Here is a 14272-nt window from a genome sequence, read left to right as displayed (position 1 = left end):
TTGTTTACTAATTATTTGCCAATTAGTAGCGCTGATTAGGGTCACTGTAGAAAATCAAGCGTGAAAATACACTATTATTTAAATATGTATACATTTACAGAATACACGTAATTGTTATCATTGACAACTTTCCAGATGATACGACGAAAGATAATAAATAAAAAAAGAAGAGAGAGAGAGAGATAAATGTGTGCAATCAACGTAAATCCCTGGACCCTCGAGTCTAGAAAATTCGAGCAGATCTTGACACGAGTGCAAGATTATTTATATTCAGAAGGGGGATGAAAGCTGGTAAAGCCGTCGAATAGCCGGTCGACGTGTGGTGAAATATGAAAATATTGCCCGTTTCTCATAACTGGCAAGACTACATTCGTTCCATCTACCCGGATGGTTCATCGAATTCATTCCATGTTCTAAAATGTATCTAGCAACGGCAATAGCTCAATGGAAAGTTCAACCAATTTTCCTAGCAAGAATATTCATAAAATTGATATCGATATCGTATGGAGATAAAATACTTTATTATCAAATCAGGATATTAGTGGATAATATTCTTACAATATTATAATTTCTTATTAAATTATTTATTCTTCTACATTTATAATTCTTATGTTTTTAATTTATTATTTATATCGAATAAATATAATTCGTTTCATTGCATCGTAGAATTTGTACAATATTTGTCGAAATTTTACAATGTATAATTCGATTTGCTTTTTCACGTACAATTCTCTCTTTGCCTGTTGTAGCAGAATTACCAGCGACAGGGGCACATCCTCAACCCGCAAATTCGAAAAATTAGGAAACTTTGGCGATACGTGGAGGATATGTGGGCATGTATCGGGCATTTTTTTCCTGTCCAAACTCCCTCTGAAGGGATCAGATTGACCCGTGAAGATCCGGGTATTTTCCGATTTTACATTTTACAACTGGCTAAAAGTTTCAGAAATTTTTTATCAAATAATAGTCCTAATTGAAGCAAGTAACTTTCGTCTAGACATTCTCGTTCAGTTTCGTATAGATCGCGCGTCACAAGCTACAAAAATTGCCGAATCCGTAAGGGTCAGTTTTAACCCCCTCGAAATGAATTTGAACAGCAAAAATATTTACGTAAAAAAATATACATACAATCGAAACCTTCATAATTTTTTTAATTTGGAGGTTAGGGATTTCATGGACTCTCTGTACATAAAAAATCTTTGAAAATTTTAAATCTTTAAAAATCCGCTCAAAGGAAATTTTGAAATCGCTCAAAATCGTCACTGACATTCTCAGCCGCCAAATTTCGATCGATTGTTATCAAATAGTAGTCCTAATTGAAGCAAGTAACTTTCGTCTAAACATTCTCGTTCAGTTTCGTATAGATCGCGCGTCACAAGCTACAAAAATTGCCGAATCCGTAAGGGTCAGTTTTAACCCCCTCGAAATGAATTTGAGCAGCAAAAATATTTACGTAAAAAAATATACATATAATCCAAACCTTCATAATTTTTTTAATTTGGAGGTTAGGGATTTCATGGACACTCTGTACATAAAAAATCTTTGAAAATTTTAAATCTTTAAAAATCTGCTCAAAGGAAATTTCAAAATCGTCGCTGACATTCTCAGCCACCAAACTTCGATCGATTAAAAGAGAGGGTAGAATTTTAATCTGACGAACAGGTGGAACGAGAAGGAATATCATCTTTTTCTACGCGCATATTCCTTCCATGTGTTTCTATTGATTGATGGTGGGGTTAGCCAGAGGCGAACAGACACACTGTATACGTATGTGGAAATGCGCGATGAAATTCGGCACACATTGTTGGCGAGTAAAAGCCGTGACGTCGATGGAAATCCCAGTAAACCCAGAAACGCTAAATCTCCGGATAGCCGGTTGTATTTTGCCGTGACTTTAGCCGTTCATAATCATAATCAGGGCTCGTGCTACGAACTCGAGCATTTGCAGCAATCGATAGGGTCTACGATCGTAACACAGTCTCATCCTTTCATCCTCTTTTCCAATCAGTATGCTCGTGTTTCATATTTTTCTGCGTTTAGTTTGCTTTTTCTTTCTTATTATTAAATTTACTTTTTTTTCTGCGTTAGGATTTCCACTATTTTAACGAGCTGCTCACAAATATAAGCAAAAAAGTACTAATATTGCAAAATATATGACTAGTTTTTAATTTAATCTTTTGGATTATACTATACCAAATTGATACACTTCTATAGCAAGAACCTGGTTCAGCATGTTAATATAATCACTCTTCAATACGTGGTAATGAAATAAAATATAACTGTGAAGCACTAATAGGTTGGCAACTAAGTGATTGCGGATTTTGTCATTAGGTGGTATTGGCAAAATCCGCAGTCACTTAGTTGCCATTCCAATATCGTGTTGATACAATGGAATATAGTAAAGTGTATGAAATACTTCGTTATTTTCTTAATGATCAGATTAAATCGATATATTTCTATATTAATAGTACGTTTCAACATATCAGTACAATTATTCTTTAACGCTTTCGTTACGGCCAACTTGTCCGACGCGTCGCTCGCGCCGAACGAGTCGCCGCGTCAAAACAGTGCACGGTGCGCGAGAAAGATCGTCAGCGGTCACGTTTACGCTTCACTGCAAACCGAGCTGCTGCGACGGTGTTTACCGAAGATAAAAACCTTCCTCAAAACAGAGTATTTATAACTTCTTAACACGCTCACTTTTAATTACAATTTGGAAACAAAACATTACAGAATATAATAATATAATACAATTGTATGATACTAATAGCTTTTAATAATGATATTGCGTGTGGTATTTTTCGAAATACCAAATTAACCAAAAATTTCAAATCTACCACTGGCATCGCGATTCGCTACACAGTTCCCATCAATCGACTATAATCGACCACACACTTCGATTTTTTAATCATTTTTTACACAACACATATACACTGTCCTCTTGTTACACCATTTTATTGTTACATTACCATATTATGTGGTATAACGCATGCAAATGTAATTTTCAGAATGTCACAATAATATTAAATGCTTCAAGTACGTTAAACCTACAATATGCTGAGGTAAATTATACGCATTATACTAATTTGATACGTTCCAATATAAAATAATATACTTAAACATAGAAATATAATTACACGCTGACTGTACTGGGTTGAGAACTAAGTGATTGCGGATTTTGTCAATACCACCTAGTGGCAAAATCCGTAATCACTTAGTTGCCAACCCAATATAGCCATGCAACTTGATATACAATCTAACATACTGTGTAATGAACACAGAGATATATCAAATACATTCAATACGCTTAATCGCGTATTCAATGTTGTTATACAACATTGATACAACATGTAGTATATACCGAATATACGTAATATACTTGGCTATATTCTAGTATCCCAGTGTAGTCGAAACCACTAAAATATTTGAAATATTCGAATGCATTTCAATCCGCCATTACGTTTAACCGTATCAAATGTACTACGTTTTCATATATTACTATACTATATCTTCATTTGCATCCTATTACATGGCACTGCATCAGCACGCGGAGATACTGTAATAATTACTTTTAGGCTCCTATAACTCAAACATCGCGATCAAATAATTTCCAGAGAACAATATCGTGAATCTGTCTTGCAAATCGTTCTATTAGCCGATAGATATTAGGTTGGCAAGTATGTGACCTACATTACCATCTAATGACAAAATCCGCAATCACTTAGATGCCAACCCAGATAGAAACGAACAGAACGCACAGATGAAAATGCGCAAACGTAAAATTCAAACGATTTGAAGAGTTTCAGATGGAAGACAGAGGAGAGGCGCATAGTTTCTATTCAATTACCTATGGCTGTCTGTTCGCGTGGTTATTAAAACGGATAAATCTTGTTTGTCGTTGCTTCTTCACCCGATTGCAATTTTCCGCGCCGAAACATCGAATTAAATCGCTGTCGCATGGATCCGCACGGTTGTTCGCGTGCGTTCGTCCAATAAATTAGAAACAATTGGGCGGATTAGAATTTCGGTTGGTTCACGCGACCCTGCCATGTCATCGAGCTAGTTGATCCTACAGATAAGCACAGGTAAATAATGCGCTATTACTTTCACGCCTAACCTTTCACGCTTAAACAGATTGGCCCATAAACGATAGGAAATTGTTCTCAGCTTTGCCACATGTTCCGAAGTAAAAGTATTTTCGTTGTATGCAGTGGCCGATGAAGATATTTCAACGCATAGCGCAGAAAATTGCTACGAACGTATTACGTGCACTACGCGTGACTTTTCTCATATTTTGCGGCATCGAAACACGAGTATCGCGGTTGTAACAGTAAAATTTGAAACTAGTCTGGAAATATGTATAAAAGCTGTAACATGTTTGTTGCAAACGTACGTTAAGCGAAAAATTAGTATACAGCATGAATAGTAGTATTAGTTTAGCAACGAAGTGATTACTGATTTTGTCAATAGGTGGCATTGGCAAAATCCGCCATCACTTAGTTGCCAACCCAATATATTGAATATCCAATTGATGCTGAAGACGATCCCACTAAACATTACGCTTTATTAATTTAATGAAGGATTAATTGTCGAGTGTTTAAATATTTTGATGATCCTCGCCAAGTACGTGTTTTGTAATTGACACTGTATAGTAAATGCAAGAGTCGAGTTGCTTGGAGGATTTGTTTGTATTGAAATTTGATAGTGTCGAAACGATATGGAGACTTTGCACGACATTCAAATCGATGTATACGGAATACCATTTTTTGAAATTTGAATTTGAATTTTACCTCTTATCGAATGCCACTGAATCGCGTTAATAAAGAAGAAATTTACTATAAAACGTGTATACCAGAGTGTAGAATTTACAATGAAACTATGGTACCTCGTTAGAGTGTGTTAATTTAGAGTGTGTGAACTGATATTTGGGAAAATTGGCGTGAAGCTTCCTGTAAAACCTGATTTAACGCCTGAAGAAGTTTCCTATTCAACGTAATAATTTTACAATGCATAGATTATACCAAACGGATTTACAAATGAAGAAAGTACAACAGCTGAACTACAAAGTTTTTTCAATTCTAACTATTCTAAAAATTCTCACGAATGTGGAATATGATGAAGTAAAATAGTCGACGAAACATAGAAAAGAAATTCACATAGATTAACATAATAAAAAAAAAAAAACGTTACAAAACTTTCAAATCTAATCGAATAATATTTATGTTAAAATGGAAACATATATTATTACAATTTGAACAAATATGATTCGTGTAGCTAATTATGTTGGAAATTAATTGCCTAGGGCACACGGTGATATACGTGAAAGGGACAGTGTGGATGAATGAAAAAGCTGAAATTTGTCGAGATATAGTACATAACATATATTATAGATATAAGATATAACATGTGTGAAGCTTCTATATTATTCGATATCGAGGTTTCTCTACACAGTTGTGTGTTTTGTTTGAATCCCGTATTTAGTAAATATTCTATTATTTGTTTATTCCAACCATGTACGTCTAGTTCTGTTAGTTCTATGCTATTTGCTTTCACGCAATATTGCATGTACATTATGTACAAGAAAATAGATCAAACGTGGAGATTAAATTATAATATATGTATATAATTTAACCTCCTATATTAAATTTTAAATATATATATATATATATAAAAGAAGTTTAAAAATGCTACTTGTAAATTAATGTAACTTGTAAATTACCAATTTGGTTAACAGATTAGCGAAAGGGAATATTGTACATGAAAATAAATTATGAAATTACGTATGAAAACAAAGCATAGAATTACGTGCGAAAATAGATTATGAAATTATACATGGAAATATGCAAATGGATGGACTAAAGAAAATTTTTGCTTGCCAATTAGTTAATAGATTAATAAAACAGAATATTATACATGCACGAAGATTATAAAATTATACATGGAAATATGCAAGGGGACAGACTAAAAATAGTTTCAAATTGCTATTTAGCTAGACAAATTTACTGAATGTCCAGCTGGACAAATTGTAAAGTACAAATTAAATAAAAGAAAAAAGAAAAAGAAAAAAAATTGCTACTTGTAGATTAACATACTACCAATTGGTTAATTGGACAATGAAAGAGATGAATGTCGTAATGAAATATACAATTATACATGGAATTAGATCAGAAAATTGTACATGGAAAATTGTAAAAAAGAAATATTATAAAATAAAATTATTTATTAAAATAAAAAAAAATTATTTAAAAGAAAAGTCTACACGATTAAGAAATTTATCGAACAAATCTTCCTTTCCTAACATCCATAAAATTCCATAGATAAACGAAATAAGCCTAGAACTAAAGAAATCATATACACGTTTTCTGTCTACGTTGAAAATCACCGGTTTTGGCATTTGCAGCATTTACCACTGCAATTTCGAAATTCATAGAATGTAAATGACTTACTTGAAAAAGTAGGTGTCGTTGACGTATCCGAAAAAGGGAACAGTGTAGGTCAACATCCAAATATTTCCACCACCGCAATCGTAGTAGGGTTTCGACCATCTACCATCCTCGTATTTCACCGTCAGGATTTCGTCTTCCTCGCGTTCCGTATGCGTCGTTTCGTTCAGTGTATACGTGTGGAAACCTGGACAACGAAATAACAATGGATTTCAATAAACTTTACATGACAGCAAGTGTATTTTTATTTTATTAATTTAAGATTAAATGTATAGAACATAGACCATAAATAAGATACTTCAGTAGTGGTGTAACTTTTCTAAATGAAACTATACTTCTATGGCGCAGTTTGTAATTCTCTACAAAAAGGTATCGAGGCGCTCGAGTCGATAAATGAATAGTTCGAAAGATAGTTTGCCTCTGGTCTTGTAAAACATATCGCATGAAAGACAAAGGAAACGTAAATATGAAAACATCGCGTTGTTCCCTTTTGTCTTGCATACAACACACATACATACGTCGAACAACTTTCATCCGAAACATTGTTTCGTATTTCTCATATTTATAGAAATAATCACGCGTGGACGTTTAAAACGGACATATGGCGTGTATCACGCTTATATTGGCAATCTATAATACTTAAACGGGTATTATAACAGTCGGGTTAAATTAAAAATAGTCTAGGTTACATTCATGAATACTAAACTGCGTATTTTTAATCCTTAAACCATAATACATTTTGACGGTAACCAAAAAGCTGTGAATCTGAGTCTTTTATAACCTATGCATTTTTCAGCAGGCGATGCTTGTTAAAAGAGATCCAAAAACATTCATATAACGCTATCAAACGTTCTAAATTAAGGTTATCGTAAAACTTTTGTCGAATAACTGTTTCTAGGCGACAAAAGAAAAGTTTTCTACGCGTTACGTTGAGAGAAACTCTTAACCCGGTCGAAATATACAAATATTCACATTTACAGGTTAAGGGTTAACTTTATTGGTATCGTTTAGCATTAAAATTTACTACTGACGCTTACACGATATGTTTATGATAAAAATTCGCAATACTTCGATGGACCAGCTTAGGTTAGATCGTTTCTAGATTAAATATATTGAAATTTATCACTTACCACTAACGAAATTTATCACCAGAACCGCACAAAGAAGTTAAGTATTCTAAAACTAATTAATTCGATCGGCACTGTGAAGAAAAAAATAGAGAAATTTTTAAATCGCGAAACTTTTATACACATTACTTAATACTAAACGCAGAACGATACGACCGACGTCACTCGTACCGTCCCCGATGTTTACCCAAATCGAACTGATTGAAATTGTGGAACGCGGAACGCTAGCGCCGATTGAACGTTAGGTCATAATATAAGGAAAATAATACATGAACTGAGTGTATACATCATCCGTTATTCGATCCATAAGCGTTTGAATGTAACAAAACAAAACAGCTGCACAGATGTGGAAATTCTTAGTCATCTGTAATCCAATAGTATGTATAATTATATATTAATATTAATGTCGACATTAAGCCAGATTATAATTAGATTGCGAATTTTTACGCATTTATAGGAGATTAAAAATTGGAAAATATGCAGAAATATACGACATATTCAAAGTACAGTATTTATTTTAATATTCAACGGGTGAAATAAATTTCTACTTAAATTCCATTTGTTCGATTAATTTGCATAAAAATCCGCAGCCTAATAATTACGTATGATCGAACAAGGAACTTGTTTGATACATCTAACGTAAATAAATTTAATATAATTTATTGAAATGAGAAAAAGAGAATAACCTATGCTGAATCTATCAAATATTAACCTCTAACAACATATCAATTTTATTGAATGTTCACGGTTTCAATGATCGTATCGTGCAATGGACAAGGGAAATTTTTACAAAAACACAGTATATTTTATATTTTGATCCGACATATTATTCAAATATATCTGCAACAAACAGAGGATTTTTCAAATGAAAAACACAAAGCAGGGTTTTTTCAATGGACATATCGGATATTTTCGTATCGTTATTCGTATTTGTATTTTGCTAAATACATTTCACTGGCACGTCTGACGATTTCGTTTCCCTTTGTTTCTGGTGTCTATTGGGAGATTATACGTTCACGATTTTCATTCGCCAACGAAGAAAATATCGAGTGAACCTGAGGAGACTGCGTGATATAAAATGACGAGATATTATCGAGCATGATCAATAGCGGAAGAATTAATTAACAACTCGAAGCAGATTTTCTCGCATCTTCTCTCGTTGGGAAACAATGGTCAGCCTGTCGATTTCGTTTTTCATTCTGTTCATGGATACTAACTCGCGTATATAGGGAATCTTCGATAAAAAGTCACGTCCAACCTGTCCCGCGCGGTAGTTTTTGCACTGTATTTTATTAAATAATGTAACGTGCATATTACTATAATTACATATACATAAGGGAAAAGTTATGTTAACAAGAATTACAAGAATATTGATCTTTTATGGAAAATGTTATTTTATGGAAATAGAAAATATAAATTCGCATTTAATGCGAATATTTTCATAATGATACAAACATAAGGAGAACGATAATAATATAAATTTCTTATTTATTCGGTATTACATTATATTACGTAATTTTATAATATTTTCATTTTAATTATTCGGAACATGAAATATTAAAGGCGATAATGATACGATATAAATATTAAATGTTCATTTCAATACAAGCATTGAATTTCTGACTTTCTGTAATTAATAGTTTAATTAACAAAATGGAAATTTTCTCTGAAAATTTGTTTCAATAATTTGCATAAATAATTATATGAAAGTTTGCACAAATAATTCCTACATATAATCTAAATATATAAATAAAAGATCTCGAAGACTGAAATTTTGGAGATCTACGATCTACGTAAGTAACAAAATTTATCATTTGCACTTATACAAATCTGTAAAAAAACTGTAACATATAAAAAGCAGGAAAGTGAATTCTCTTTTTGATTTCTATAAGTGAGCACTTCTCAAACCCGGGATACCATTTTTCATGGAACGTGGAGATTCTCCAAGAACGAAACGGTATCGACGATTTTTCCGTTTCTTACATTTGGATCATAAGATTTGAAGCGATATTCGAATCCGGAAGCCGTGCAAAATATACGAGACGCGTTAGGTGAGAAATTCAACTTCCATACATTTCTGATCGTCGATTCGACAGGCTACAGCTTCGGGCTCTTAAAAGAAATCTAGCATGAAGGGTGGAAAAGGGGTGGTGGTTCCCCTCGTATCTCGACTTCGTTCATCGACAGAAGAGGCAACAGAAGAATTTTGTACGAGATTACGAATTCTGGATGAAGTTTAACATTTCCCCTTGGCCCACCCCACTCTTCGACTCTCCGATGAACTTCGATCACGCGAAATCGATTTTGAAATCGTAATACCTTTACTCATACTTAACTAAAATCTTCTATCCCCCAGGCTTTCCATAATATTCGAACTTTAAATGAAATGTACATTATACGATCATGAAGGGTGAAGGTTTCGCCAAGTATAGGTTAGGTTTTAGTTAAATCAGGTAAAGTTAAGGTTATGTTCGGTTTACATCGAATGTGCCTCGTATAATGAAATGTTATCTTTAAAGAATGGAAGAGTTTGTCAATTGATATATTTTATGGTATTATAAACTAAAAAGAAAAGCAGGAAAAAAGTAATCAATTTGTGCTGCTGGTTTTACAGCATTTTTTTATCTCATATTTTCCCCGATGTAATGCTATACATTGTTAAATTGGTTAAGCGTTTCGAATCGTAGATTTAGAATGCCTTCGCGGGAAATGGGAAATTTGTATCAAAAAAGTTGCAAGCCAAGATAAAGTTTGATTTATTGCCCCTGTTTTCCATAAACTTTTTAATCTGGTGACTGTTTTATTGTTGCACGAGATAGTGTGGCCCACTGTTATATCGACTAATATTTTGTACAGCTGTCGCAAGCGAATTCTACTGACGGATCATCTTCCGATTTACTGACATATTTAAATCTCAACGAATTTAAAAAAAATATGAAGAATAAAGAAGAATTTGGAAAAGAGAGAACGTTAACAAATTCAGAAAAAGAAATTTTTATTGAATTAAGGCTAACAGCCATGTACCCAAATTTCACATATTTAAATATTTCAGTTTTGATGGTTAAAATGGAAATTTTTATGATTTATTAATATTTCACTTTTGTATAAATTTCTATAATTTCTTTATTTCTCATTTCTATTTCCCCCAATCTTTTTTCTTCAAAATTCAATTTTTTTTTTAATCTCGATCACTATCATTGTCTTCCCGCGAGATGACTATTAATTCCTAAATACTTCACCTAGAGTACTTTCGATGCACGGCGATACGAAACCACTTCCCGCGCTATTACTCTAAATAACCTAACTTAACCTTGCCTAAAAGCTTCATCGCCTCCTAAAACCGAGAACTGTCTCCTCACAATATTCTCCAACCCCATACTACACTATAATTTTCACTCCTAACACCTAAAATTTCCTCTTCAAAATCAACCTAACCTCAATAACGAGCGGATAATTATAATTTACACGGCAAGGTACAGTGAGAAGAGAAAGTTTATAAAGTAGGAAGTATAAAGGTGCATACCATAATTCTACAAGATGCTTCTATATTTAATAAGATCAACGAATAAATGTAACGTACGCTACAGAAGACAATGACGGATAGAAAGAAGTTTTAAAATCGGTGCATATGAATTTTGGTTACTTTTAACTAGACTTGACATTTTTTACCATGTTGGTAACAGTCATCTATCCCGTAGTATAATCGTATAGTAAAATTATGGTGTCTTTTGTACTGTTTACTTTATGAAATACCTTCTGCTCCCTATAGATGACTGCTACCAATATCCTACGATATTAGTATAGGACACCCGTTACAAAAATTCATACTGTGTTGATTTTAAACTTTCTTTTATACTTGTATGCACTCACCATGTATACCAAACTGCAGTTAAAGTGAAATAAGGCAGTGAGAGAAAGAAAGAGTGAGAGTGAGAGAGAGAGAGAGAGGGAGAAAAGAATAGCCAGTAAAAGGTCCGTTGAAAAACACAAACAGAGAAGGAAATTACCGCGAAGGGTCGAGCAGATGACGGAAATAGCGTTTCGTCGAAGCCGTTGTTTCCTTAGCCGCTTTCGTTTCCTCCTCTGTCTATCGATAACGCTCTTATTTGCCGTAAGCTTCCGTTCCGGACGAAATTGCTCGGGCTTTATCGGTCTCACCCTACTTCCGGCCTGGGGAATGCGAGAAACGTTATTTGCACTGGAATCCTGACAGCATTGTCTCCATTCGTTCAGCCCGCTTTATTCCACGATAACTTTACATCGCGCGATTCTAACCTATACTCGCTCCATGGACTAACTACGATCACTGCGCTTTATTGTAGCTACCTTACATCCGGTTGGTGGGACACGATTTTGTTTCTACGAATCGACTGAAGATAACGCGATTTTCTTCGTGCTTTGTTCGGCATGTCCTTTGTTAGTTGACAATGTTTTGTGCCATTATCGACGATAGATATCGATTAGGCTGGGCAGCCTTATGTACAAATTTGACAATAATTAGAAAGTTTACAAATTTAATGACATTTACAAAATTTACAAATATTGCAATATTTAGAAAATTTTAAGAATGACCGATGTACTTTACTGCAGATACTTACACGTATCTGGTTGCTGGAATACAGCCTCATTTCTATGGATGAGCTGAATATATACCGCAATTCCCTCGGTGCTTTGTTCGGAGTTTCTTTTTCATTGAGTGACAATACGCTGCCAGTCCTGGTAGTAGAAATTGGTAGATCGGGGAAACACATTTTTTATGCATTCGTGGGAAATTCAAATTTACAGATTTTACAAAAATGTTCACAACGTGTAATAATACAGAGAAACATACGGGATATCCACTTATGAATTTGGATCGGATTAATTATAATGCAAGAGACTTTCCAAAATTTCAATTAAATTAACCCAAACCTAGAAATGACCCAATTACATTTCAGGAAAAATCCCATTCATTTGCATCCTCAAACGTGTATAAGCTTAATCAATAGTCAGTGAAATAGACTATCCGCTTTATTGACTTAACTGATAATTAACAGATCAGCTACAGAAAAAGAATTCGAGATAATTAACCAAGGACAGCCCGTTATACCAGCAAGAAATAACCTAATTCTGTTTCATAAGCACACTAATCCTCTCTACATATATACACATGCTACATTTAAAGACAAACAGTGTTACCATCATCATGCTACCAGGGCTACCATTGTGCTAATTACTATTCACGTTTCAGAATTGGATTCTATTATAGATAATAGACAATATATAATACAAGTATAGATAACAGGTATGACACAATATAGATCAATTTAGATATACTTAATAACAGTGACTGCTGATATACTGTAATTTATCAAGCAATCAACTTGTGACCATTTTGAATATTTTATGGAAAGATTTCCCACTGTTATAAGGACGCAATGAGACATCGTGAAGTGAAATATCTCAGCAAGTCCCTTCTACCGCATAACCTCACTCCTAACCTAACTCCTGCGCTGATTATTCGGCTGAACAAAATGTCACACTTTTGAATTCTATCCGTGTGAAAATGCTTTTCTCAAGACCTTATCTCGTCTTCGTCTTAAATCTCCGTGAAACCATATTTCCGAGCATCCATGTTCATTTGGAACTATTCCTAGCTCTCACTAGCGAATAAACCAGCAGCTGAATCTGGGATTCGGCTTGCGGGGAAGATTTAAAGAGGACAGAAGCTGGCGAGAGGAAGTAGGTGAAACAGGCCTCAGTCGTGGGTGTATAAAGCGCGATGATGGAGGTTAGGATTAAGCGGAATAAATAACGGTCATGCGAAATAGAATTGGATCTTCCGCGTCCTTGATGTAGAAATACTCCTTGAAGGACGATTCTATTGCTCCGAATCGGCATTTACCGAGACAAACTTTTTAAATAATTCGCATCTCATCGAACAATGAAACTTGTTGAAAAACTATTCGACGAGACGCCGGATAGAATCGAAAAAGGATGTCAATAGTTTCGAATTGAAGCAAGATGCGATTTCATATTGTCAATGACTCAAAGACTTTTGTACAGGCCGTTCACATCGATACAAGCCACTTATTCATAAAACACGATATCCAACGTGGCTTCGGGTGGTTATCATTAAATTGCAAATTCCTTGGACCATCGCTACGAGAAAGGAACTATAAACACTGAAAATATACGTTGACCCAAAAATTCCCTTAGGAATACTCAGAGGGCACCATGGTATTAAGTTACTGGATAAAACATCTCGGAGATGCGAATTGCTAGCAATGCCAACCCCGCGGCATGGGCATAGGGTGCAAAATTAAGAAACCCACGTTAACGTTGTTCTTAAGATTGAGCTGGTTTAATCTCGAACACTAGATAGATCGCAGTATAACCTCACGCCTTAGTTGGTAATTAATATTTTCACCTGTGCTAATTAACTCCGGCACTTTGACAGTTATCATCCAGTTACGCAAAGTAACGTAACAGCCGGTTCGAGTAAATATTGCACGAATTCTAACCTATACTAGGATAACCTAACCTAACCCGTGAATTGTTGATTAGATTACATGAAGAATTTATGTAGAAGGTTTTGTAACAAAGTTTCGTAATTCTAGAAGTTTTAATCCAGTAATGTACTTAAGCAATATATCTAAATATACTTGGCATATTTAGGTGTCATGCTTAATATTCTTAGGTATCTTTATGGGAATAAGTCAG

The 14272-nt window shown here is 34.2% G+C and overlaps 2 protein-coding genes across 2 annotated transcripts in view; one reads left to right on the top strand and one right to left on the bottom strand.

Annotated features, from left to right (window-relative positions):
• The window catches only part of LOC117242564 (probable G-protein coupled receptor 158), a 163799-nt gene that overhangs the window by 112937 nt on the left and 36590 nt on the right, over window positions 1-14272 (bottom strand). Inside the window, exon 2 of the mRNA XM_033509358.1 lies at window positions 6447-6630. Within this exon, the coding sequence (XP_033365249.1) occupies window positions 6447-6630 (184 nt within the window). The remainder of the gene's footprint in view (window positions 1-6446; window positions 6631-14272) is intronic.
• On the top strand, window positions 684-2100 carry LOC117242566. The gene is made up of 2 exons (XM_033509360.1): window positions 684-833; window positions 1663-2100. Exons 1-2 carry the CDS (start codon window positions 697-699, stop codon window positions 2063-2065), a joined length of 540 nt encoding a protein of 179 aa, XP_033365251.1. The 5' UTR covers window positions 684-696; the 3' UTR covers window positions 2066-2100.

This window comes from Bombus vosnesenskii, unplaced genomic scaffold, assembly GCF_011952255.1.
Source record: "Bombus vosnesenskii isolate JDL3184/JDL3185 unplaced genomic scaffold, Bvos_JDL3184-5_v1.1 scf7180000016274, whole genome shotgun sequence".
Lineage (NCBI taxonomy): Eukaryota > Metazoa > Arthropoda > Insecta > Hymenoptera > Apidae > Bombus > Bombus vosnesenskii.
The sequence above is the reverse complement of the archived record's forward strand: the minus strand, read 5'-3'. Positions and strand labels throughout refer to the sequence as shown.

Bases quoted from the DNA above. Each gene is read 5' to 3' on its own strand.
- LOC117242566 (XM_033509360.1), top strand. From the start codon at position 697: ATGTATAATTCGATTTGCTTTTTCACGTACAATTCTCTCTTTGCCTGT. The intron at 834-1,662 runs GCATGTATCGGG...TCTGACGAACAG, and splicing joins GATACGTGGAGGATATGTGG to GTGGAACGAGAAGGAATATC.